This window comes from Andrena cerasifolii, chromosome 7 (genome assembly GCF_050908995.1).
Source record: "Andrena cerasifolii isolate SP2316 chromosome 7, iyAndCera1_principal, whole genome shotgun sequence".
Classification (NCBI taxonomy): Eukaryota; Metazoa; Arthropoda; class Insecta; order Hymenoptera; family Andrenidae; genus Andrena; species Andrena cerasifolii.
In genome coordinates this window covers 12173258-12199285 of record NC_135124.1, presented here as the reverse complement: position 1 = coordinate 12199285, position 26028 = coordinate 12173258, and the positions used below count along the sequence as shown (strand labels likewise).

The 26028-nt window shown below is 39.4% G+C and overlaps 5 protein-coding genes across 14 annotated transcripts; 3 read left to right on the top strand and 2 right to left on the bottom strand.

Annotated features, from left to right (window-relative positions):
• The first annotated feature begins 32 nt into the window (after positions 1-32).
• LOC143371444 (clotting factor B) lies at positions 33-8096 on the top strand. Its single transcript, XM_076816626.1, has 9 exons — positions 33-550; positions 3912-3983; positions 4066-4398; positions 4480-4822; positions 4889-5166; positions 5232-5424; positions 6165-6442; positions 6539-6965; positions 6997-8096. Exons 1-8 carry the CDS (start codon positions 526-528, stop codon positions 6832-6834), a joined length of 1818 nt encoding a protein of 605 aa, XP_076672741.1. The 5' UTR covers positions 33-525; the 3' UTR covers positions 6835-6965; positions 6997-8096.
• A 2407-nt stretch (positions 8097-10503) lies between these two features.
• LOC143371456 (coiled-coil domain-containing protein 149-like) lies at positions 10504-16572 on the bottom strand. 3 transcript variants are annotated; one of them, XR_013086025.1, is made up of 10 exons: positions 16343-16572; positions 16082-16242; positions 15747-15990; positions 15507-15673; positions 15258-15330; positions 15084-15168; positions 14862-15006; positions 14671-14768; positions 13403-14594; positions 10504-13329 (listed from the first exon to the last, which is right to left on the bottom strand). XR_013086025.1 is itself a non-coding variant. In XM_076816645.1 (9 exons), the coding sequence occupies exons 1-9, from the start codon at positions 16409-16411 to the stop codon at positions 14353-14355; spliced, it is 1284 nt and encodes a 427-aa protein (XP_076672760.1). In that variant the 5' UTR covers positions 16412-16572; the 3' UTR covers positions 10504-14352. The 3 variants fall into 3 exon arrangements, 2 of the variants coding, with proteins under 2 accessions (XP_076672760.1, XP_076672761.1); XM_076816645.1 differs by having other exon boundaries at positions 10504-14594; XM_076816646.1 differs by having other exon boundaries at positions 10504-14594; positions 16278-16390.
• On the top strand, positions 12677-13861 carry LOC143371465 (uncharacterized). 2 transcript variants are annotated; one of them, XM_076816659.1, is made up of 5 exons: positions 12677-12803; positions 12871-13110; positions 13192-13325; positions 13405-13567; positions 13643-13861. In XM_076816659.1, exons 1-5 carry the CDS (start codon positions 12708-12710, stop codon positions 13859-13861), a joined length of 852 nt encoding a protein of 283 aa, XP_076672774.1. In that variant the 5' UTR covers positions 12677-12707. The 2 variants fall into 2 exon arrangements, with proteins under 2 accessions (XP_076672774.1, XP_076672773.1); XM_076816658.1 differs by having other exon boundaries at positions 12871-13325.
• Positions 16573-16831: 259 nt separating the features above from the next.
• Eif2balpha (eukaryotic translation initiation factor 2B subunit alpha) lies at positions 16832-18717 on the top strand. Of its 2 annotated transcripts, XM_076816660.1 has the most exons (8): positions 16832-16993; positions 17061-17162; positions 17234-17373; positions 17455-17571; positions 17652-17764; positions 17848-17992; positions 18330-18455; positions 18526-18717. In XM_076816660.1, exons 1-8 carry the CDS (start codon positions 16981-16983, stop codon positions 18673-18675), a joined length of 906 nt encoding a protein of 301 aa, XP_076672775.1. In that variant the 5' UTR covers positions 16832-16980; the 3' UTR covers positions 18676-18717. The 2 variants fall into 2 exon arrangements, with proteins under 2 accessions (XP_076672775.1, XP_076672776.1); XM_076816661.1 differs by lacking the exon at positions 16832-16993 and having other exon boundaries at positions 17237-17373.
• A 497-nt stretch (positions 18718-19214) lies between these two features.
• Positions 19215-25552, bottom strand: Fer (tyrosine-protein kinase Fer). Of its 6 annotated transcripts, none has more exons than XM_076816612.1 (16): positions 25413-25552; positions 24890-25355; positions 24651-24824; positions 24244-24340; positions 23986-24181; positions 23658-23795; positions 23369-23578; positions 23102-23285; positions 22745-22918; positions 22111-22344; positions 21861-22037; positions 21453-21666; positions 21195-21347; positions 20979-21101; positions 20791-20913; positions 19215-20701 (listed from the first exon to the last, which is right to left on the bottom strand). In XM_076816612.1, the coding sequence occupies exons 2-16, from the start codon at positions 25100-25102 to the stop codon at positions 20559-20561; spliced, it is 2553 nt and encodes an 850-aa protein (XP_076672727.1). In that variant the 5' UTR covers positions 25103-25355; positions 25413-25552; the 3' UTR covers positions 19215-20558. The 6 variants fall into 6 exon arrangements, with proteins under 6 accessions (XP_076672727.1, XP_076672728.1, XP_076672729.1 ...); XM_076816613.1 differs by having other exon boundaries at positions 25423-25439; XM_076816614.1 differs by having other exon boundaries at positions 21888-22037; positions 24890-25515.
• Positions 25553-26028: the final 476 nt, after the last annotated feature.

The window sequence follows — 26028 nt, the reverse complement described above, 5'->3', positions numbered from 1 at the left end:
AGTGTGGAGTGGAAGAAAAGAGCAACCACTTTCCTCTGCGGCCTCTGCCTCTGATTGAGGATGGCGCCTGTTGGAGCAAGAAAGGTGAGAAGGAAAAAGAGAAGCGGAGAGAGTAAGGGAAGAATACAGGTGGTCAGTGAGTCGGCAAGGCGCGCGCGGTTGAAAGCAAAGTGTGTCGAGGTCTTTTCACGGACAGTCATCGCGTGACACCGGGGTTTGCCCCGTGCAACCACTCTTGTACAATCCGACCGGCGCTTCCTCCACTCGAATTTTTTTCTCTCTCCCTACTCTCCCCCCGTCACGCTTCCTCTCTCTCTCTCTCTCTCTATCTCCATCTCCATCTCCCTGTCGAGGCTCAATAGACAGACGATGGACAATTCGCTGGTACTCTCGCGGGCGCGACAAGTTTGTTGAAATAGTTGGACACCGCCAAGTGTCTCGTCGGAGATATCAGGTGTACTGACAGCGCGGAACCACCTGGAATGTGCGTGAATAGGAACCCTTGATCTATCTTACTTTCTCAGGATGTCGTCGATCATCGTACTTTTCGGTAAGTGATCCCACTGCGAGATCCCATTACGAGGCGATCTTGAAAAGAAACGCTGTCGAACCTCGCGTGTACGCGCGTCGACTCTGCCCGAGTCGAATCGATCGCGTGGTTCTGAAATCGTAGAACCATGAAGCAACATCGATCTTACGCTTGCGAGTGCACGCGAGTTGAGTTGATTAATCGTTCGTTAATCGAATACCTAAGTATTAAGTACGTAGTAACCCGCTACCGTTTACGCGCGGCACTCTTCCAATTCATCGCGATCGACTAGCGAGATTTCTTCGTTTTTCTTCATTCCCGCGAAAGGTCTCGTGCAACCGAGGGTATTGCGAAGGATCTCGAGGGCATGGATCCCGCACGATGCGGGCTAAATGCCAAATTGCAGGCTGTGACCTGCTTGCAACCGAAGATAACAGCAGCGCAACGTGTATGCCATTTTATCGAATTCTTTTGGAGGGCATCAGCCGAAATGATATTTCAATGAATCGGATTCTCGGGCAAAGGACGATCCTTGGACTGGGTCTTAGGACTGGTCTTTGGTGAAAGTTCAGAGTCTACAGCACGCGGGCAACTCGGCGCAACTATTATCCCCGTTGCCACCCTCGGGGTCCTTCATTCGTCGATCGATCGAAAGACAAACAATCTATATAGGACTGTTTTTAATCGACTTCAAAAGGAGGAGGTTACTCAATTCGTCACGTATGTTTCATTATGTTTGTATGTTCACGCATAACTTCTGCATAGGTGCACCGATTTCGATGATTTTTTTTTTATTTGAAAGAGTGTGAAGAGCCGGTGGTACCATGTTAATTTTTTTTTTATTATTATCTAGAATTCCAGTTTTAATGTATGTTCGCGTCTAACTTTGTCACGCGTGGACCGATTTGGATGATTCTTTCGTTGTTATATGGAGTATGTTCCCCAATTGGTACAATAATAAATGTTTGTTAACCGACTTCAAAGAAAGGTCACTAAAAATTATAAAATAATAAATTTTTTTAAAAAAAATTAAAATACCGACTTCAAAGGTGCGCTAAAAAGAATAAAAAAATTTTTTTAAGTCAGTGCCAAAATAGAAGCAAAATTAAATCGGCTGGACGCGTGACGTCCCACTAAATTTTTGGGCGCTCTAATTCCCGGGCGTTAGTGTGCTAATGGACCACAATTAATAAAGGTTTAGAAACTGATTTAATTCTGTTTCTATTTTGGCACCGACTTAAAAAAAAAATTTATTCTTTTCAGCGCACCTTTGAAGTCGGTTTTTTACTTTTTTTTAAAAAGTTTATTATCTCGCGGCGGAACGTCCAGGCGTGGATTGGCGATGAATCAGTGAACGGAAGAAAGGCGCGCTTTCTCGTCGAGCAACTTTCACCGTCGATGAAGTCCGTGTACGTTAACTCGTTCCTCGAAACGGCCTCGTTCGATCAAGGGGGGGCCACTTATTATTTGTACGTGTTGGATCGAGCCACCACTATAGCTACACCTACTCTCATTCAGACGTGCTAACCGATTATGTTAATCTGAGTCGATCTGACTGTTAGATTAACTCGGATTCTATTAGTCGGCCCGCACGGCGCATCCGAGTAGCGAGATCTCGGGAATAATGCATATTAGGTGGAGTGTATCTCGGCGCGAGAAATTTCACTGAGTAGTGGCTTCGTTACGCTTCCAATTCGATTTCACGCGGAATCGTGTTGCCTTCTCGTGCGATCCGAGACGCTTTTCCTATCGATCGTGCTTAGGCTTGCGAGCAAATCCCGGGAAATGGTGTCAATGGGTCGGTAGGAGAGCAGTAGCAGGATGCGCCCGCAGCAAGCTCACGACTGACTCACGTCTGCTGCGGCGCGAATGACCAGCCACAGAATTGGGGACCCTTGGAATGGCAACACCATTCATCGTCTTCGCGCAGGATTCCGAAGCTTTTACCTTCTTCGCTTCGATGTTGCGCAACGACTGCCGTACGCTGTACGCTTACGAGAGTGTGGATGATTGATCGTTTGGAACACTGCTGGCCACAGCCAAACGATCATATAGGTTAACCTCGTTAATAATCGGTTAACACCGATTAGTGTACCGCGTTTCATTGATTTTTCTATGCTTAGGGGAGGACCGGGGCTGGTTGTCCCAAGGGGTAGGTTGACTAATCTAAACTATTATATAAAGAGAGTGCCGACTTTTATATTTGCGCAACACTCGAGACCTGTTGAACCGATCTTCCTCAAATGTAAACACGATATTCCTGGATACTCTAGGACGGACATAGGTTATGTAGCATGCCTAAGAAACGCGTTATTAACATGGAACGAAGAAGCACCTTGTATGTGTTACGCTGGAGGGAAAATAAATCCCCCAAAGAAGAGAATTTTGTTTTCCGAAGTATTATGAAGAAATTGATCTTTCTTCAAAATACTTAATTTCCTTAAAAGATATTAATTCTAATAAACATGAATCAGTCACGCTAATATCTCGGGCGAAGCCGAGATGCGGGACGCTAGTTGTTAATAACTTTGCAACGACATATGCTCTACTGCGGAAAGAAGCCACTATGCCATGCATTTATGTTCGAACCCGCGATAGCACGTTTTTTAACAGTTATCAGCGTTTGTCGAAAAAATTGACTGCTTAAGTAAATATATTTTCTTGAAGATTTTATTTTTTTCACGCTCTATATTGGTACAATAGAACAAATGTTAAGGGAGTATTTTAAAGTTTGTTTATTAGACGATCTATTGGCATGGTGTTTTTGTTTATACATAAATAATTGAAGGTTACATAAATTATTGAGGTCAAAATGATCGGTCGGGGCTGGTTGACTAATAACGTTAACAAAGTTTAAATTTTTATTTTGTTATGCAGAAAGCGAATTTTATTTTTTGTTCAAATCTCACTATTAGGTGTCCAAAAAATCGGAATAAATGTAAAACATAAGTTATAAATACAATATAATTTATGTTTAAGTTGAAAAGAATTTCAGTTTATTATTAAAATATGAAAGAAAGAAATTAATATTCTATAATGAAACAACTCTTGTGACATTGTGTTATTTTATTACCACTGAGATAAGTTACTAATAACATTTTCTTAATTGATTGTACCTATAGTCAACCTACCCCATACTGTAAGTCAACCAACCCCGATCATGGGGCTGGTTGACCAGCACGGAAGGTGTTAGAAAAACATTAAAATACCTTAATTATTATCACATTGAGTCAACTTCAGCAATTTAATCAGATAGCCAAATGTGTGCCCTATCAAATATAGTAATCGGTTTAATCATATTTCGTCCACATAGTTTATGAAAAATCCAAAACTGAAAAACTGGCCTACCAACCCCGGTCTCCCCTATACACGAATGTTTCAGAAGTTTGCATGATCTGGGGTTCGCTGACTGCTGGTTCCTGGTCCTACGATCAAGTTGCTCGCCATCGTTATCGTAAGTATGGGTGCCTAGGTATACGTACTACGCGCTTACATGTATACTCACCGACAATCATCACGTAAATTGCTGCACGCAGCATTGAGATACGGAAACCCGCCCGCGCCGGGTTTCGCGGTGCCGTTACGAGAATGGCCCGAAAGGGAAGGGTGGCTCGCAGAGGTCAGCGATTCGAGACGATCGCCGATAGGAATTTTCCGGAGGGACACGGAATTACAGACACGGCCCTACGAGTTTGCGAGGGTGGAGCAACGAGACGAGCCGGACCCTCTGGTCGCCATCAGCGAGACTTTGGGCGCGTTAAACACCGTCGGAAGTTACATCGTCAACATGACCAGGGGCGTGGAGAATTCCAATTACCCACCCAAGGAACTACCATCGGCGATATACACCATCTCCAAAAACATCCTAGGCACGGTTTCGATTGCGATTTCAACTACTAATAATTGCTACGCGTCATACCTATCTGTTTGTACATAGTTCGCATGTTTAGGACGCAACGTGACGGACAGCATAGCGCCGTTAGTGCGCGGCGTAACGCTGCCGCTGCGAGCAACAGCACAGATCGCATCCAAGCAGCAGCAGCAACAGTACCCACACCAGCCATCTACCCCTCCCCCGTCCACCGCTCTGGAGATCCTCGACCGAGAAAAGGAAGCCTCGCCGGTGTCTACCGGCTGCACCACAGCGGAAGGTACACCTGGAAAGTGTCAGGATCTTAGTAATTGTCCACAGCTTTTGTTAGACCTGACCAAATTGAGGCAATCGCTGTGCTTCAAGAGCTTATTCGTGCCGGGTGTCTGTTGCCCGATCACCGATGGAACTGACCTGGCTAGGTAATGATCTACCTGGATTCCGCTCCCGCTACCGCTTCTACCAACAACGCGCGTGTATGTTTTCAGCCCGACACCAGCCGTAATATCGCCCGTGGCAATCGGTTCTGGCGCCCAAGCTTCTCGACCACCGATCCGTCCGATCAAGCCGCAGACTCCCCGACCCATTCCGTTGTTCCCTGTTGCATCCTCGACGACCATCAGCTCTGTCGGTGTAACGACGGAATCCATTCTAGCAGCCGGAGCCGGTCCCGTTCCCGTTCCCGGTCCCTTCTCCAACGAGTCCAACGGCTTCCTCGAACCGACCGCCGTCACCATCGACAACAATTTCATTCAGGACGACGAGGGTAAATTTCGAGATAGACGCGAATAACGGACGCAATGTGCAACAGACAAGCTGTGTATTCCGTAGAGTGCGGAGTAAGAAACTCGGGCAAGTATCGAGTGGTAGGCGGTGAGGAAGCTTTGCCGGGACGTTGGCCGTGGATGGCAGCGATATTCCTGCACGGCTCGAAGCGGACGGAATTCTGGTGCGGCGGCTCCCTGATCGGCCCACGACACGTTCTCACCGCGGCTCACTGTACCCGCGACCAGCGACAACGGCCGTAAGTTGACAGTTCGTAAGTAAATAGCCATCCCAGCTGTCGGCTCGCAAGCTGGAAATAGCGATTTCGGCTGTACTTCTAAAAGGGACCGGTGGCCAATCGAGATGAAACTTGGTGGGTATTACGAGGTGTGTGGAAAGACCCTGAATATAAAATTTTAACTTCGGCAATTAATGCGTTCAAAACATACAGGGGTAATTATGTATAAAAGGTTGCACCTTACCGATTCTTTTCCATCACTTCACCACGGTCCCTCCTCTTAACAATATTTCTGTTGACTCATACCGACGCAACGCATTCCACTTTCCAAATTGTCCCGGGTACTGGTATTAGTTGGGGCTAGATTAGTGCGGGAGGCGCGTAAAGCATGGTAGCGAACCGATGTGAGTTTGGCGATGCTGAAAATGAGACTGAGGCTACAAAATTTCAAAATTAAACAAATTGGCGACGGGAGGGCTCCCGGGTAGGGAGGTCTGCACCAACGTTCAAAAAAATTTCCTCCCAAAAAAATTAACAATATTTTTTTATTAATATTTCGGAAGCAAAGATTATACTAGGCTATAAGCCTTACTACAATAAACAACAAATAAATAAATAAAATATTAATATTTCGGAAACTAATAAATACCCGAAGCTACTGTTTTAGATTTAGAGTCCACACCCCCTCCCCCCAAACCTCATCTCGATCGGCCACCGGCCCCTTTCGGAATAATATCCGTGATTTCAACGCGTTTCTGCAGATTCGCAGCTAGACAATTCTCCGTGCGACTGGGGGACATAGATCTCGAGAGGGACGACGAGCCATCCGCCCCGGAGACCTACGCCGTCAAGCAGATCCACGCGCATCCGAAATTCTCACGGGTCGGATTTTACAACGACATCGCGGTTCTCGAGCTAACCAGACCTATCCGTAGATCGCCTTACGTCATACCGATCTGCCTTCCGCAGTCCCGTTACCGGAACGAGCGATTCGCCGGCGCCAGGCCCACCGTAGTCGGCTGGGGCACTACTTATTACGGTACGCACCCCGACCACTTACCAAATCCCCCAGATGAATTCCTTCAACGCGTCGCAGCAAGCGTACTATCTATCTGTCGTGTACGTACGTTAATAGGAGGGAAAGAGAGTACCGTGCAACGGCAAGCAGTGCTACCGGTCTGGAGGAACGAGGACTGCAACGCGGCTTACTTCCAACCGATCACGAGTAACTTTCTGTGCGCCGGTTACAGTCAAGGCGGCAAGGATGCTTGCCAAGGGGATTCTGGTGGCCCGCTAATGCTCAGAGCCGACGGCAGATGGACTCAAATCGGTATCGTTTCCTTTGGCAATAAGTGCGGAGAACCCGGATACCCGGGCGTCTACACGCGCGTCACCGAATACGTCGATTGGATAAGAAGTAATTTGAAGTGATCGCGATAAAAAATGACAGTGATGGCTGGTGTCGCACTCGCTACGCATCACTTGTATTATAGGTATACGTGTGCCAACGATTATTATTTATATTTCCTATTATACATGTGTTGTCTGCGCAGGTATTTTATGTATATATGTACGAAACATACCTAAATGGAGATTAATCGATAACGCGGGTATACACATGTGTGTGTGTGTTTATTCGGTTTTCGATGATATTATATCTTTGATATAGAAAATTAATAAATTAATATTTGTTACCTTACAGGTAGTTGACGGCACCTGCTATACCATACATACAGGGTCATCATTTAATCTTGCAACCTGCGCTCGGGCGAACAGGTAAAATGGCAACAGCGCACAGTGGGACGGATCGACGTTTAGGTAGGCATTCAGTTCATTTCTTACATATTTCATCATGTAATGATTATAATCTAAGATTACAGGTAATATATTGTATAATAAACACAATAATCATTTTTTTTCTCGTCGCTCTTTTTAATAATGGGACTTCAAGAGTCCCGTCATGTTGATTTCCATATATATACATCCATATATATGGATCGGGACTTATTAATAAATTATTTAGAACATCTTGATTTGTCATTTTTCGGCTGCTCTTTTTGCGTATAATGCGCAGTAGTTTTTAAAATCATTATTTTGGGCGTTCTGGGCTTACTCAGTTAAATATTCTAAAAAAAATTTTAGATTTCCATTTTTAGAAAATGATCAGCTTTTACACATTGGAATAGTTTTAGTTAGTCTTTTTCTTGTAATGAAAAATATAAACACTTATATTCTATTGCCAAATTAAGATTTTTTGTTACCATTTTCGTATTTTTCTAAATTAAAAGAATTGTTCGTATTTGTCCGTAAATTCTAGCACACCTCATAATTCCGGATAGATTCAATTTCACAAAATTCAATTATTCATATCCGACCGCATCCGACCCTTTGAAAAATTGATATTTTTTTGCGCAAACGCAGCTGCAAGTCAGGAGAAATATACTATTTTGCTCCAATTTTTTATTTGCAATAATAATTGTGCAAATTGAATGTTTTTAACTTTAAATTACACTAATTGAGTAATGTTCAAATATAATAATAATGAGTAATATATGTTGGTAGTGAAGCACGCAGAGGTGTGCAACGCGCAAAAGTAGGAATGAAACGCTAGATAAATAAGAATGAATCATGTATGTAATCAGAGAGTGATTGGAATCGAATTTTGGGGAAACAAATAAAAAGGAAGCAAGCAAGTTCTAATAAAGATTTTTTTGTGAAAATAGACACATTCATCTGGATTAGCCAGGCATAATAAGCTGATGTACATTTCGTGACCCCAGAGTTTACCGCTGGAAAATTTTTAGGCGATAGACAAACACACAAATATATAAACTTTCTGCTTTATAGTATAAGATAATCTAAGATTACAGATAATATATTGTACAATATATACAAAAATCATTTAAATCTCTAATCAGAAACTTAAATAAAATACAGAACTTGATTAAGTATCTGAATCATCAAGCAAAGCTAATGTTTCTGCCCACATTTGTTTTCTCCGCTCTGTTCTTATCAATGGAAGTCTTGATGTTGATATATATGGATCGGAGCTTATTAGTAAATTGTTTAAAACATCCTGGTTTGTTAATTTTCGGCTGCTTTTTCTTGCGTGTAATTCGCGGTAGTGCCTAAAATCTTTATTTCGGGCTTCCTGGGCTTCCTCTGTTAATTGCCCGATTGGTAAAATGGCATGTGCGATAATGGCTTGGCCATGAATTAATATTTTATGTACAGTTGGAGGCATGTAATACCATCCATACAATTCAACGTACTGTCTTGCCAAGTTCATTGCAAACTCACCAAATTTTTGTTTATTAATTTCTAAACCAGAAGCTATGGCTTGGAGAAGAATTGAAAACTTTTTAATGAGGTCCTCATTCAAACCAGTAATTTGGGCGGTTATTTCAGGATTTTCAAAAAATCTCCTAGCAGTATTACCATCATTAGATGTTCCGTATCCCTGTTTAACCATATCTACAATAAGGCCAAGCCTGTTTCTGAATTCTTTTTGAATTTCGTCTTTTTTCTCTTTCATTAATATTTTTCTTTGGGGTGTCGAAGCACTCCACGTTTTGAAATCTAATCGGTAGGCAATGTGCAAGAGGCATTCCATACATCGAATCCATGCATGAAGTGAACTCATCCCGAAGTTTAACAAATCCTCTTTAATAGGCTTACAAACCACTTTCTCAAGACAATTCATTTCTGTCGGCTTAGCTTCACAAATGTAACACCTCATCGACGATGTTGCAGAGATTGTTGAGCATACCTTGCCGTCTACCATTGTCATAATAAGATGGTGTTTCACTCCGATCGCATTATTTAAATTTGTAATTTGCAGGAGACCAATTTCTTTTTGAATTTCTTGAACTATATTAGAAATGACTTCTGCAGATTCTTTTATAAATTGGAAAAATATTGGTCGACAGAAACGGGTAGAAGATGGTGTATTGTTTTGCCATAATACATCTCCATTTTCATCATTTACCAATTTCAGTGGTACAATACTCGCTATAAATACACTAGAGTCGTCAAAATCTTGTCCAGAAATAATTTTTTGTTTGTATTGGGACTGCCCAGATGCCCCATCACAGCCCCATTTAGTAATTAATACTAATTGCTTATTACTTAGTTCCAAAGTTGGGGTTTGTTCTTGCAAAACCTTCAAAATTCGTGAAGATGTATGATCAAGTAATGCCTGTATATTTATTTTTGCCATTTGTTCGTCAACTGATATAAAATTTATAGGAGGGTAACAATCTTCTTTTGCTTGCTTAATTTTATAATAGGACGGATAAATATTCGTTCCTTCTTTAAGGCCAGTTTCTCTTAACAAATTATATTGCCTTTTGGACAAATTTGTCGTTATGAATAGGGAAAGACCTTTTTCTTTTGAAATTTCACGCGACTTTATGTTTTTATTTTTATTTATATTTTTACAAAAATCTTCGACATCTTTTATTCTGTCGGGGTTTTCTAATAAAAAATCAAGAATCTTACAAATACTCGCCTTTCCTTCTGCTCTCAATTTCATTTCAGTTGCAAAAGTCAATTCTTCAACAGTATATTCATTTCTTAAGGATTCAGTTCTCCTTTTCTTTGTTCGCACAGAACATCCTTTGAACATTTTGTTGACTAATGTTCGTGATTCGTCATTAGAACATAATGGATTATTATTATTGCTACACGCAAAACTTGGCCAATTGTACTCACGGTCCAACCAGTCTTTGTTTTTCTCGAAAAAACGTTTTTTATTGTAGCTTGATTCCATCCAACGATTTTTTAGATTTAACGCAAAACAGTCGAAGTAGGTGTTGCAAGTCTCTTAATTGATTTTCATTCAACGGAGGACAACAACGTAAACAACTTTCCACTAACAAAGTATGGTCTATCACTATTTTTTCATCTCTTTTAAATAGAAGAAAAATATCTCTATTGGTTTTAAATGTATCCATTGATATGAAATATATCTGACGTGTCACACAGCTATAACTTGGTAACAATGCAACGTGATAGATGCAAAGGATTTCAACTAATGGCTGACAAACGATAGTCAGTTGTTAAATTCAGGAGCGGATTGTCATGGGTCAGTACTAGAACTTGCTTGCTTCCTTTTTATTTGTTTCCCCAAAATTCGATTCCAATCACTCTCTGATTACATACATGATTCATTCTTATTTATCTAGCGTTTCATTCCTACTTTTGCGCGTTGCACACCTCTGCGTGCTTCACTACCAACATATATTACTCATTATTATTATATTTGAACATTACTCAATTAGTGTAATTTAAAGTTAAAAACATTCAATTTGCACAATTATTATTGCAAATAAAAAATTGGAGCAAAATAGTATATTTCTCCTGACTTGCAGCTGCGTTTGCGCAAAAAAATATCAATTTTTCAAAGGGTCGGATGCGGTCGGATATGAATAATTGAATTTTGTGAAATTGAATCTATCCGGAATTATGAGGTGTGCTAGAATTTACGGACAAATACGAACAATTCTTTTAATTTAGAAAAATACGAAAATGGTAACAAAAAATCTTAATTTGGCAATAGAATATAAGTGTTTATATTTTTCATTACAAGAAAAAGACTAACTAAAACTATTCCAATGTGTAAAAGCTGATCATTTTCTAAAAATGGAAATCTAAAATTTTTTTTAGAATATTTAACTGAGTAAGCCCAGAACGCCCAAAATAATGATTTTAAAAACTACTGCGCATTATACGCAAAAAGAGCAGCCGAAAAATGACAAATCAAGATGTTCTAAATAATTTATTAATAAGTCCCGATCCATATATATGGATGTATATATATGGAAATCAACATGACGGGACTCTTGAAGTCCCATTATTAAAAAGAGCGACGAGAAAAAAAATGATTATTGTGTTTATTATACAATATATTACCTGTAATCTTAGATTATAATCATTACATGATGAAATATGTAAGAAATGAACTGAATGCCTACCTAAACGTCGATCCGTCCCACTGTGCAGCGCCTCGCGGACGCATTCCGCTACCGCCATGCACCGGCCCGGCGCACAGTGGGACAAACTGCTCGATTTTGAGTCAAAATCGTAGAACTTTTGATAGGAATAGGATAGAGGGATGAATCTTTTTCGAGGATAAAGCTAAGATGTTGCAGAATAAGGAAAAAATATTGAGAGTATATGACAAACAAGTTTTGACCTTGAAAATCTACGTCAAAGTTGACATTTTCGAAGAAAATTTAGATTTTTCTGTTATAACGCGGAATTGAAGTTTTTTCTTGACTTGTTATAGTCATCATTTATATACATCATATATGTTATATACGTCACTTCTTATAGATTTTGGCGTGCTGAATTCGAATCTGTTCGCAGAATTTCTCTAGGCCTTCAGAATTCGAAGAAAACGCTCACAAGGGGCGTTCGGCAACCCGGAAATTCAAAAAATTATGAAACTCGGTGTGCAAGTAGAGTAGTTCATCCGTAATGCAACCCTATTTTTGTTAGTGTCATAATGCAAATTTGGGGGGTGAAATCATACCTTGAAAAAAATGCAGAATTTTCTTTTCCGTGGAATATTTCGAGAATGATGAGAGGTTTTCTTACATCTAGAGAACCGCGTAAAAATAATTTAAAAAAATCCACATTTTTCAAGTTGCCCCCACCACCAAGCCTTAAAATTAAGTTTATGTATTTTGTAAATATATGCATCCGCGAGGCGCTGTTGCCATTTTACCTGATCGCCCGAGCGCAGGTTGCAAGATTAAATGTTGACCCTGTCCACTATAAACTATCTATATAAATATCTAACAACTACATGATACAGGTGCAAACGTAGTGGCGACGACTCGATTCGCTTGTCTCAACTGTTTAAACTCGAATCATGTATTTACATATTATCGATTCATTCGTCCATACATTCATGAGTCAATCCATCCCATCGGCATCGGTTCGGTCACTAAATATTCATCCATCTATCCACCCAACGCATCAGAATGCGCGGTGCCGTTAAATTTTCGCGCAACTGTGAACGTTAAACTTACAATTAATAGCCGTGCGCCGCGTCGTGCTACCAATTTCTCATCAGATGCCGCTTGGCTGTTAAATCGCAAAGTTCCGATATTTCGAAAATGATAGCTAAAAGCGTTTCGGTTGAAAACTTGGAAACTCTTGTGAAGCAAATGGTGAATGGAGCGCTCGAAGATAACGGTTAGTGAAGCGGACGACGCTATCCTCGAATACGTTCTTTCGATTTCTTCAAATGGTCGCGTGTGCATTTAAATGCAGAGCAGCTGATTAAATTTCATCGAATGATTTACGAGGAATGGTATTTCAAAAAGTTGTCCGAATCCAGAGATACGAAATGCGAGGCAATCGAAACGAAACAGCCACCAATTCAAGATCAGGTATTGATATTGCTAACATTCTCTATCAAGAATCATACAATTTCAATAATTCCTTTTCACTTTTCAGAATACTGTATCGACGACCGTTGGCTATCGAAGATTGCGCCGATTCAAATACAAGCGCCGAAACAGTCGATCCTCTACAGCGATTAACCCGATCACTCACAAAACTGTGAAAAGTCACTCCAACAGTTCCCATGGGATCAACTTTTCAGTGGAGCAGGAGGAGAGAAACCAGGATAGCGGGAACGCGGACGAGATTATTGAATCTCGAATTGTCGTTTCGAATGATTCGGTTAAAGATAAAGTATCTCGATCACTCGCATTTGGCAAGCACTTTAACTCCGCTACCAGTCGAAATTCTGCCTACCTTGACACGCCTTTCCAGAAATTCGATCAAATTGGCAACAGGAAAGTCATCGAGCTTTGGAGCAACTCAGTTAAACGATCCGAGACGAAGGACTCGTTAAGCGAGAAGAAACCTACATTCAAGGAAACTCATCTACGCGGTTGTGGCAATGGGTGGCTAGTTTACTATGTATATGTATAACTGACTGACTGTACACGTTGTATGTACTGAAATACAGACCTATCGTTACAGGTCAGCGAAAAAGCAAGAAAATCCCCTAAAAATGTCCTTCGAAGCTTGGAAAAAAAAGAAAACCATAGCGTATCGACAAATGCTAGCCAGCAGGGAGAAGGAAAAGCAGCAACTGTTGCTCGCCAATTTGGCGAATATAAAACAGAAAAGGATGGCTGAGCAGGTGACTGTTTAACGAGTTGAGACACTCTTTTAATAATTCAAGATATCTGTATAATTTTGCCGCCTTTGTGGTAAGGAACAAGCACGTAAAAAGCAGCAGCGAAGTATGATGCTGTCGAAAAAGCGCCTCGATGCGGTAAAACGAGGAAATATCGTGATACCCGACCGTAATCGAAGCAAGGAAAAATCAATTGTTGCCGAAGGTGGCGTGAAGGATGGGCCAAGAAAACAGACAGACACGAAACTCGACAAACGGAAAACTAGAACGAGAACGCGGTATCATCTCGTAGATTAGTTTCGTTTCCTGCCATTTCCCACGTTAATGTAACAGTAAATAGACGAAGGAAAGAGAGAATGAAAAGAAACGAATGGAAGAAGATATCAAAGTCCGTCTATACTTTTCCTTTTTCAGGATACCAAATCATGTAAATGCTGATCGAACGGATAAAACGAATTGGATGCAATATCTGGAAGGTGCTGCGTTCGATTCGTGGTTAAACCAATTGAATTGGGTGCTGCATGAAAAGTATTTACGAGAACGACGGCATCTTGTACGATCCTTCTATTGTCAACCCGTTTACTACGGAGGCACGACTTGTGCAAGATAAGTGGTACACTTCTTCCACGTACAGTGGAACGCAATATGTATTGCTCGTCCTAAGCCGTTACGCCTGTAATACGATCCATCGTTAAAACATACATTCCGTAATTATAATAATATTGCATCAAATATAAACTACGCGTGACGTGCCTCATTGTATTGAGCATTTCTGCATTCAGTTAAATTTACATTTTCTCCTTGTCGCTTTCCTTCAAGTTGTTTATTGCTTTCTGAACTAAAACTCCCAAATTTTTCGGAAGGCTCATTTGTATGGAATGTAATTGTTGCATAACTTGATTTTCCAAAGGAGAAACATTGTGGGTTTCTACGACGGCGTCACTTGTCACGATATCATCGCACCCTTCCACGTGATCTACACCGCAGCCCGATTCCCTCTGTATCAGCTGCTCGGTAAATTCGTTCTCGTCTAACAAGGGACTCACTGTAAAATCTATACACGCCTCTAACAAACGTTTACCATTACGTCCAATTATTTTACTTACATTTTGAATCAACACTCGCGCTTGTGTAGCCTTCCAATAATTTCGTGGTCGGCGATTGTACGGCGCTGTCCAATTCGCATATACGCAATGCCAATATTCTGTAATTAAGATGTACGATGAAGTTCATAGTCTTCAATGAATATCGATTAAATATGTTACGAGAATATAAATTGTATGTATATTCCACCGACTTGTTTGCTTTCTTCTGATGCGCCAAAGCTAAAGTTTTATCATTCAGTGCTTCTAACAGTGCTATGCACAAACATCGCAAGTCCGATATCGCCGCTGCTGATTTCTGTGTCGGTACGTGAGGTTCGTGATGCAGTAACTGTTCCACTAGCAACAAAATCGATGACAAGCGATAACACAATTGGAGAATGTCAGTTTAAAATATGACCAATGTACCGACGTACCCTGTTTATGGGTCATAATGGTCCCAGCTGCTGTATTTGCGCCTAATTTCACGGATCCTTTTACCCGTTTGCTATCCAGCATGCTCTAAAAATGTCATTGCTCTGTCATCGGAGGGCTAGCAAATTCTACTTAAGTATGATAACGAGAATATCGTTCGTATTATGTATGGTTACTTTGTATTTTGATAGCGATTGTCTTGCAAGTTCCTTCTCCTCCAGTAACTGCTGCAATCTTTCTTGAAGATACCTAAATCATCGTGAATGTAATGCCTTGTACTCTGCGTTTATTCTTGTACAAGTAAATAGTAAATAGTAAAAATAGTAAATGGTAAAAATAGTAAATGGTAAAAATAGTAAATGTTAAAAATAATAAATAGTAAATAGTAAATTGTTAGCCACTGCAGCCAGTATCTCGTTTCTTACCTATTCTCATTAATAAGCGCATCCAGATCCACCGGTTTCGATGCGCTTAACGCTTTTGATAGTTCATAATTTAAACGATGTGCTTTACATTTGAAAGCGTCCCTTTCCATTTCCAGCTCATGCTTCTCGTCTAAAACTGTCTGTAGATCTGTTTGCAATTGAGTGCACTGCCAAAAATGATGCTTTTTATTAACAGGATTCACTCTATAATGTCTGTTATATTTGAATCATGAAAATTACCTTAATGTTCAATTTCTCCAACTGTTCTATCATCTCTTCTCTCTGGTGGACAGCAGGAGCAGACTGTGCTCCTTGTTGCTGCGCATATTTCTCACTGCCACTTATGGAAAATACTTTGGCATCTCTTTGAGCTTGAGCCAATTTCTGCCTCAGCGTCTCTACTTGCAGCCTAAGACACTTATTTTGTTCCCTGGTCTCTGTTAGTAGATCTAACGTCTCAAAGTGGTCATCAGAATCGTAACATCTATCAAGCGTTTGAGCATCTTTTCAATCTCTAATTGTTTCTGCATTCGCGTATTAGAAGAATAGTGGACTAATAGACAGATGACTCTTACCCTTTTGAATCCTTTGAATTGATTGTTAGATGTAAATATTTCTCTTGCATTTGTTCAGCCATTGATTTCAAGTGATCCCTTTGCGTTTTGCACTCAATCAATTCTCCACTTAAAGTCGCGAGCTTTTCAGACTTTATTTCTAATTGTTTTCTCAACATTTCCTACAAATTCAAACATCACTAATCTTTATACTTACTTAAGGTATTTCGAATGACAGTCAATGGTAATTAACGAGAAAACATTAAATAGCAAATAACCCACTTTCGATGACAGATTATCCTGATGCTCTGTTAGCGTAAAATTTACAGTCTTTCCGCTCATCCCGCTCATTTTGTAAGTTGTACTCAAGAAATCCAATATATGTATGTAAGTATTGGTAAGTATAAAGGCAGCTGATTGTGAGAAGGTTCTTTCTTTGCTTATATTTTGAGAGAGGACAGAACGGCGCGCCTGCGTGAAACCCCGCGAAACTATATAATTGTACCAACTAATACCAAATTCCGTCCGTTAAACAAATAACATTTGTCACATTTGTCATATTTGTGCAACCTTAAAGTCACTCAAAGTACTTGCACTACTTGCAGCTTGGTGGCACCGGCACGATTCACGAAAGTCACGAAACCAACGATAGCGCAGAAAGTACACTTCTTAAAAAGCATCACTCATACAGTCCTGATACATCACGACGTTCATTGATACTTCTCAAAAAGATGTCTGGATATTATTCCGAAAGTGATAAGTGAGGGAACTAATCAAACAATTTGTTAAGCGAACGAAGATATCACGACTCCGTATAGATATTATTTAATCTGTGCTTGTACAATTTTAAATACATAAATATCACTTTTGTTATGCTTTACAAAGAAAATACAATAGCATAACCACAACAGCCGAGAACTATGGACAAGCAACGTAAATACTTTTGCATTTATTTTTGAAAATATGACATTTTACATATGTAGGTATATTGCCTTTACAGAAATTTGCCAGTACTTTAACAACATTATTAAAGATGAGAAGGATGTTTCAGCAGGAATGGCTGCTATTCGTACGTTACTTAGGGTTCTGGAGTATTCAACGTGTAAGCACACATCGGTAAACATTTAAATTAATATCTTTGTTTAAGTTTTCACATGTTCCATTCAATCGCAGCAGAAACAGTTCAAGAACTTAGATACTGCCTACAAAGTGCAATAGATGCGATGAGATCGACGGACAATCCTGTAACTGCCATCGCATCTGGCAGTGAATTGTTCCTTCGTTTTATAACCCTGGCTACATTAGACACCCCAGTAAGAATATAAATTAAAATTAAAAGTATCTTATAAAATCTAAAGTGTTTTGTTCGATATTTCTGAAGTCTTTCTGATTAGTCATTTGCAGAATGCAAGGGAATTATGATACTCAGGGGAAAGATGTTCTATGAGAAATTAGTGGCTGCCAGGGGAAAAGTGGCACGAGTAGCTGCACATTTCATTACGGATGGTTCTGTAAATTTCTTTTCTTCTTTGAGCTTTCTATAATTTCCTGTCTGATCAGTTCTCCTCTAATATTATGCCGTATATTCTAGAGAATACTCACTCACTCGAAATCTAGAGTTGTATTGCAAGCAATGAAAGAAGCTGCTGCAAGCAATAAAATATTTTCAGTATATGTAACGACTTCTTCGCCGGATAATAGCGGGTATGGTTTTCTCTTACTACATTTAACACCTTCCACGATGTTACGTCGCTTAAAAAGTGTACAAGTTTCCTTTCACTGTCTAGACAAGAAATGTGTCAGAACCTATCCAAGTTAGGTGTGTCGTGCACACTAATATTAGATTCCGCGATGGGATACGTTATGGAGCAGGTGGATATGGTTATGGTCGGAGCAGAAGGTGTTGCAGAAAGTGGTGGTGTCATTAATAAGGTATGCGATATGTATACCAGGGTGGCTCTTATTTTTGAGTTTAGAATTTTCTTTGGGGCACCGTCCAGAATAGTTCCAAATAATTACAAAAAAATGCATGTAAAGTTTGAGCTTGATCGGATAATGGGAAAGGATGCCCCTGAGCCCTTAAACCATTATTTAACAGCCCGCGAAGTCGATTTTGTATAATATCCTCCAAGTTATTGATTAAATAATAAATATGTCAAACAAAAGTTGTAGATCCGGACAAGGAGCATCTTTTATGTTATAGAGTAAATAAGAGTCACCCTAATGTATACAATTACAATTGTCAATTCTTATCGACTTTTGTTCGTAGGTTGGCACGTACACGATGGCCATGTGTGCCAAAGAAGTGAAGAAACCCTTTTATGTACTAACGGAGAGCTTCAAATTTTCAAGAATATATCCTTTAAATCAAGTCGACTTACCAAATGAGTTCAAGGTATGCATTAATTACAATTCACTACAAAACCAGACGAACGCGAATGTAATTCTTCTGTTTTTCCTTTCAGTACACAGCAAGCATATTAAGGAAAAACTTACAAAAAGAACATCCATTAGTTGATTATACACCTCCTCGTTATATTAGTCTTTTATTTACCGATTTAGGTATTTTAACTCCTTCAGCTGTGAGCGATGAACTTATTAAATTATATTTGTAAAAAAAACCTGTACACTGATTAAACTGCTCACATTTTTTAAAAGTGTTTTGTAGTACATTACGTACGCGCGCATACTTGCACTCATCATCCTACTTAATGTGTTTAATACAGGGGATTGGAGCAGACCAATTTTTTATTTGCTCCGTTCCGACATCAAAATACTTGGTCCAGCTCCGCTCCTGCTGTTTTTTTTTTTAAATAAAAATTCTTTTAATACTTTCAAACAGTGATCTTTCGTTTGCAACGAATCCCATCTTTCTAGCTTTTCATTTTCATATAGAAAAAAAATCATAAAGAATGCTTAATTTTCGGACAAAGAAAGTACTATGCATCCTTAACATCGGGCGGCGCGACCCTACGATATAATATTTTTTCAATGATGATTTTTTCTCTGAGCTCCGCTCCAACGTTCTGGTATAATATGTATTCGTGCATTCGCAAGTTCAATCTTAATGATAATAATTCGTATAAGGATGCAGTTGTTTGAGGGAGACGAACAGAAAGAAGCCTAACAGCCAGAAAATTGAACTTTACAAGAAGACGGTACGACAACAAAGTTTATTAATTTCTAAGATAGTATTGAGTATTTGAAAATGATAGCATACTTATTAAATTACATTTCTCCTTACAGTGCGATTCAGAATAACAAGATATAAAGTATGTAATCAGTTCTATTATACAATACAAGGGCAAGTCTGCCTTAATTTAGTTTAGAGGAAGTCAGCGGATACATTTCGCTCGAATGTACACAGATATGTATATTAGCATTTTATACTCGCGCACATAACTATACATTAAATCGTGAATTGTATTCATTTTAATAATTAATTGACGTTGTATGTTCTACAGCAATGATTAACGTAATACAATAAGTCAATGATTCCTCATAATTGTAATAGTTGCCGATAAAGGGAAAGATGTTGTGCTACTACATACGCGGGACAGAAACGATACCCTTTGAAATAAATTTTAAAACCTCGTTACACGGTATAAATAATCTACGACACTGCTCGTGTCTAGTCTTTCAATGTAATTTAAATAATTTAAATCTGCTTTACCACTTCGAGACAGTTTCGAACAATTTGCAAATACATGCATACATAGATACATACATACATCGCCCAATGAAAAGTAAAATAACTATTATCGTAGCAATTTAGAAAACTTTTAATGCAAAACCAACAATTAAGAAGAAAGGAAAATGAATATGAATTATAGGATATGTATATATGTATGAACGTGATGTTGCAACGTGATAAGTGATAATGTAGCGTATACAGTTTCTCTGCGTATTATTATATATACATTATAGAAATGAAGTATGTATCAATGATTTATTATGAAAATCTCATGCTACGCTCTGCTGATACTTGAGATTTCATTTACTGTTGTATTATACGTAGCATGTTGTCATGTTTTCATGTTGAAGAACAGCAAGTTGACTTATATATACATATGTATGCAGCTTACTTGTAGAAACTGACTTATCAGAGACTAGTTTAACACAGTAGAGCTACTGTGCTCCATTTTATTATGTTTTAAATGTTCATTCTAAGATAATCACTGGTAATTAGAAAGATATCATTGTTACCTGAACTGACTGGCATTTCTCAGGATTAATAAGCACGAGCACATGAAAATCTTCTTTCAGTTCTGAACTCTGAAAAATAATAAGTGGATACGATGCTTGAGATTTTCATAGCAAGCCACAGATATATATCATATCATGTAGATGTATATTTTGGCAATGAGCACCGATTTTTAAAGCTCATTGTACTTACATACTTTCTAACTTAGTCTAGGATTCATATGAAATGATCTGAAATTATAATAACATCAACGCGATAATAACGTAATTACTAATACAGATTAGCACCGATTCTTTATAAATACGCTTGGGACAGGGTCTCGACTACCGTGTAGATCTGATCGAAATGAGGACGTTTCTCAGGTTCGTATTCCCAACATCGTAACATTAAACGGTATATTTCGTCAGGTGTGCCTTCTGGCGCTGGCAGTCTATAGCCTGAAAAAGTGTGGGCACAGTCTTATTCGAGCTCCAGATAAGAAGATGCGAAATGCAGTATATGTATGTGTAATGGATATGCGTATCACCTCCATCTATCTTTTCACGAGCCTGAGAATTCGAGAGTCCACTGTAAGGATTTCCACCCTTGGAAAATATTTCCCACATCAGGACTCCATAGCTCCACACATCGCAGAGTGATGTATATTTACCTACAAATTTTAATATTATTTGCATGCCAGAAGCGCGTATGTATGCGTTACAGTTTGGGAAATACCGAAATTTAATGCCTCCGGTGCAGTCCATTTAATTGGAATCTGTTTCATGCCGTCTGAAACTATGTACTCTTCCTCCTCCCGTGACATTCCGAAATCTGAGATTTTTACTATCGACTCGTATCCTAGAAGGCAAAAGACAACAGAGGCTGTTTGCTATAGGTTTCTCTCGCATTATGGTAATAGTTACGATTAAAGTATGTAAATCGTTTATTTACCCACGAGACAATTTCGGGCTGCCAAGTCTCTGTGAATACAATATTTCGATTCCAAATAGCGCATACCTGCCGCTGCATCTTTACACATACGCAGCTGTTCTTGTTGCGTGATGGAACTAGCATTTTTCCTTAAATAAGTTAACAGGGAGCCACCTGATATACGTTGATTCGGAATTAATAAACGGCAATGCTTTGCGATAGAGAAATTTCAACTAATTATAAACTACAGGCGATCGGCCATGTGGATCGTGAACGTACCGGGTACTAATTCCATAACGATCATAATAGGCTGCTTTTGAACACAGATCCCAATAAGTTTTACTATATTTGGATGATCATATTGCTTTAATATTCGACCCTCCTGCAAGAATTTTCGCTTGTGTTCATCTGGCAATGTTACTTTGCAGGTTTTCACAGCTACGTCAGTCTTACAAGTTTTCAGCTGTGCTTTATATACATCCCCAAAGTTGCCCTAGAAAGATATAGCTCTCGGTTAAACATACAGCTTCACTGGCACTATATAGGTACTGCATCATACATATAAATTCATTGAAACAATGAACTCTAGCATCGTAGCTCGAACGATAGATGTATGGCTTTTGCAGCCACAATCTGCGTCGAAACGATCCGAGGGTTAATGCGTTTTTTCTTTCAATATCGATATACCCGTCCTATCTTGTCGAGAAGATTTACATCGTCGTTATTAAGCTCCCAGCGTTCGCGTAAAATTGGCGTCTTCAGAATAGCTCGTGATCGACTAGTTACAGGTAATCCAGACATCCATTGATGACTGATCAAATCTCGAATTGACGGAAACGTAGGACCTTCGAATCTGTAATGTCCCTGAAATTATTGCAAGGGAATAAGTTTTCTATCGTATACTCGTCTATAATCGGAGGAAAAATTATTGGGTTACCTCGGTTGTTGTCTGTACAATGAAATGTTTATGTCCATCCCAACAGACGGATAAAACTATTTGGCATTCATCGTTTCTTGTTGTTTCGCGTACTAAAAAATCTCCTTCGTTCACGAGTAATCTTACCACTTCTTCTCTTGGCAATAGACCATGGAACCATTCCTCCTCCATAAGATCCCCGTTTCCATTTCCCTTTTGATTAGTCGTTAAATTCGATATTCCACGTAACGGTGCCTACAATAATGTTCGTAATATTCGTAATAAGTATGTATTTTAATCGACAGAGCTGCAATTAACAGTAATTATAAACTATCCGATTTGTCTGCTCGGATACTTTTACACGGATGTTGGTTTCAGAATATCGAAACGTTATCGATCCGTAGAAAATGGACATGCTTGATGTTAATGGCAACAATCCAAAGACGATGATGACAACGCAACACAACACAACAACAGCAACAATTATAATGATATAAACTCGTAGAAAATTAATTTTTTCTTTTATATGCATTCTCTTTAAAGAGAAAAAACAAGAAAGAAAGAGAGAAAGAAAATCGAAGCAGTATATTAAAGCAGATAGATATAAAATATATAATTATTATGTGTATGGGTGCATATTATGTACTAAACATACAACTGGTAAGGTACTATCTGCTTTTGAAGTAGGACCTTCGCTACGCGATCTAATCGTTCCATCTTTTCTGTCGTTTATCAGCGGTAAAGATTTGAAGGGAGACCTAAATATTGTCATGAATCGTTGATTCCTTCTTAATGTAAATAGACCGATAGTATCTGCAACTGCACTTTTCTGGAAGGGCAGTGGTACGGTACAGTAACTAATATCAATCCTCCAGATAAAAGATACATTATAATACATTGAAGGATTTTGCGATTAAAAACCATTCAGAGCAGAGGTACATGAAAATGAAACACATATAATATCTCTAGTAGTACAAAGTTCTCGTAACATATGTTGTGCTATTCTTATTACCTTACTAATGGCAGGCGATTCAACGAAAGGAGTCTCCATAGTAAGATCGTATCCTAATGGTAATTCTTCGCAACCTAATTCATTCAAAGCGGCTCTAATAACGTCCACTTGTCGTTGAAGTTTCTTTTCGTCCCAGCGCAATTGTAATTCTTGTCTCTCGCGGGGATAATCCAGGAGAGAAATCCTAATACCATACAAGAGATAAGCACACACATAATAGATAAGGGTGTGCAATAACAGCACAGTATTCTAGTAGAGAGCTCTTACTTGGAATCGCTACTATTTTCCGGTGAATACTGAGAATTTTGCCGACTCTGTTGTACCTTCTTCAAAGATATCTCCAGTTCTGTTAGCTGATTTCGTAACCAGTCTATTGTTAAATTATCTACCGTCAATTTGTTCGGCAGCAATTTTCCGGAAGTATCATCTATAAGGTTCTCATCGAACACGAATCTTATCGGCGATGCTGGTCGCGTTCTGCACCGAGCGTTACCAAATTTATAATACTGTTTCGTACAAGTGATTTACCGCGATGAAAACAATTTACCACAATTACCTATGCTTTCCTACAAAGTCCCTATATTCTTCTACGGGTTTCACAGAGTCAACAGCCTCTTGCATCCGCAAGTGTACCTCTTGAAATTTATCTGTCGTAAAATCGGAATACTTCACCATGTCCTGAAGTATGGTTTTCCTATCGTACAAACGACAAGAACAGCTTCTTATCAGTTCGTAATAAGTAATCAACATGTCTCTTATAATAGTGATTAACATTTACCTTGTACCTGACAAGTTATGTGCTTGCATAAACAGTTTATACAAATTAGATTAGCGATTTACGGCAAGTTTTCTCTTTTAAAAACACTGACAAATACAATCCTTACCATGATGTTATAAAGTCTTGATGAATTGCCTGCTGTCGGTGAAGCAAGCTCGGTAGATAACAAGTTCTTAAGTCATGTTCACACTCCGTTACAGCACCCAAAAGTAACACATACTCATTGTGGGTATGATGAACTCTTCTACAAGCGTTCTGATACCTCTCCCTAACTTCATCCAACTTTTTGCCAACTCTACCAGCTAAAAAAAGATTGTGATTTGTAAGAAACAGCTTTAAATCGACATTACCTACCACCACTTACATTTAACGTAATATTCTTCGAAGCGGGATCTTGTTAACTTGTACATCTCGAGGTTCTTCTGATATTCCAATTTTTTCTTCCCGACACCTTCGCTTAACTAAAGGATACGATAGAAATATGGCATCAAATACAATATATAGAATTTCATTGTAGCAACGCGAGGGCTGTACTTCCGAAAGGAACCGGTGGTCGATCGAGATGAAACTTGGTGGGTATTACGAGGGGTGTGGAAAGACCCAAATATAAAATTTTATAACAAATTATAACAATCGCGACTGTATCGCTGCAAAAAGTCGCAGTGTGCATAGGACCTTATAATCCACACCTCCTCCCCCCAAACCTCATCTCGATCGGCCACCAATCCCTTGCGGAATAATATCCGAAGCGAGTTATTCCTGTTCGTCTACCTGTTGAAACTGACTATTCAACCATGATTGCTCCTCTTGATACATTTTCCTAGCTTTCCTTCTCTCAGAATGCATGGCAATAATATGTTTCACTACTATTGCTTCGATAGAATCTGCTTGTAGCTTGATTAATTTGGCAGTCTGGTCAATCGAATCCATGATATCCCTCCAACTCTATAGAAAGGTAATAATTTTCAAGGGAACACCACCAAATAGTCGAATTTTGAATGAATAGCTACCTGCGTTATGAGGCTACCAACGAGATCCTCGGCACGGTCGATCTTCTTTCCCTGTATCGCTAGAGAGGAAATTGTAGAAGCGTATTCGCGGTCGGACTTAACTTTACTTGTTAGGCATCGCCTCATTGTTTCCAGAAGCTTGATTTCGGCATCCTGACGGCCAAGTAGCGCCTCGTGGAACGCTTGTTCTTGTAAACTCGTAGAAAAGTCCATTCCGCTTGTTGTACAGAACAAAATAACACCGTCTTACCGACTTTTCACGGAGGTGTCACGGATTAACAGTCATTCTTACGCTGGACGAATAAATAGGTATGACATTAGTAGCAGCCAGTCGTGGCAGTCCAATTCATTTCAACGAACTTCTCGTTGAAATACCGCATTTCAATGGGCAAAATCCAAATCCATGTGCACGTTATTTTCCTCGAGTCCCGTGCATCGTTGCATTCAGTTGCATTCGCTCAGGTGGCTGAGATCAACATTTATATTTATACAACAGACCTCGGACCGTAAAAAATCTACTTACTTTTACTCACGAAATACCGTCACGGAACAATACAATCATGATAGGCGGTGCATTCTACATTTCTATCATTTCTATTTTGCGAATCCTGTCAGGAATCTGTCGTCATCGGCCATCCCATACCTAGATAAGGATAAGATTGGAATGGATTGGATTGTACATACATAAATATATACACATGTATATAGATCTAGCGAGTAAAAATGATCATATAGGCTGTATCGCATTGAGCAATAATGCCGGTTTTAGAAGCTTAAGGTATTCCATTTCAGATATGTATGGATGCCTTTGAATTGCGTAGCATCTGGTCCGGGACTAGTTGCATATAGGGACCGAGGAATAGTTGCGGGGGGTGATACCCTTGCGGGAGGAGCGACGAGGTAACATACGCCTTCTTTCTATTGGCTGCTGCTTCGCACAAGTGCAGTGATGTGTAATGATGAACGTCTGTCGCGTCGCAAGCAGGGATAGTGGCAGTCCTATTTGAAGCGTTTCTCCCGTTTCTCGTAGTGTGGTATGCAGTGCGTATTCACCTCATATATTTTAATAATTATAGATGCATATTTCTCTTCAATTTTCATTATTTTTACAATTTATATTCGTGAATAATCACTTCGTT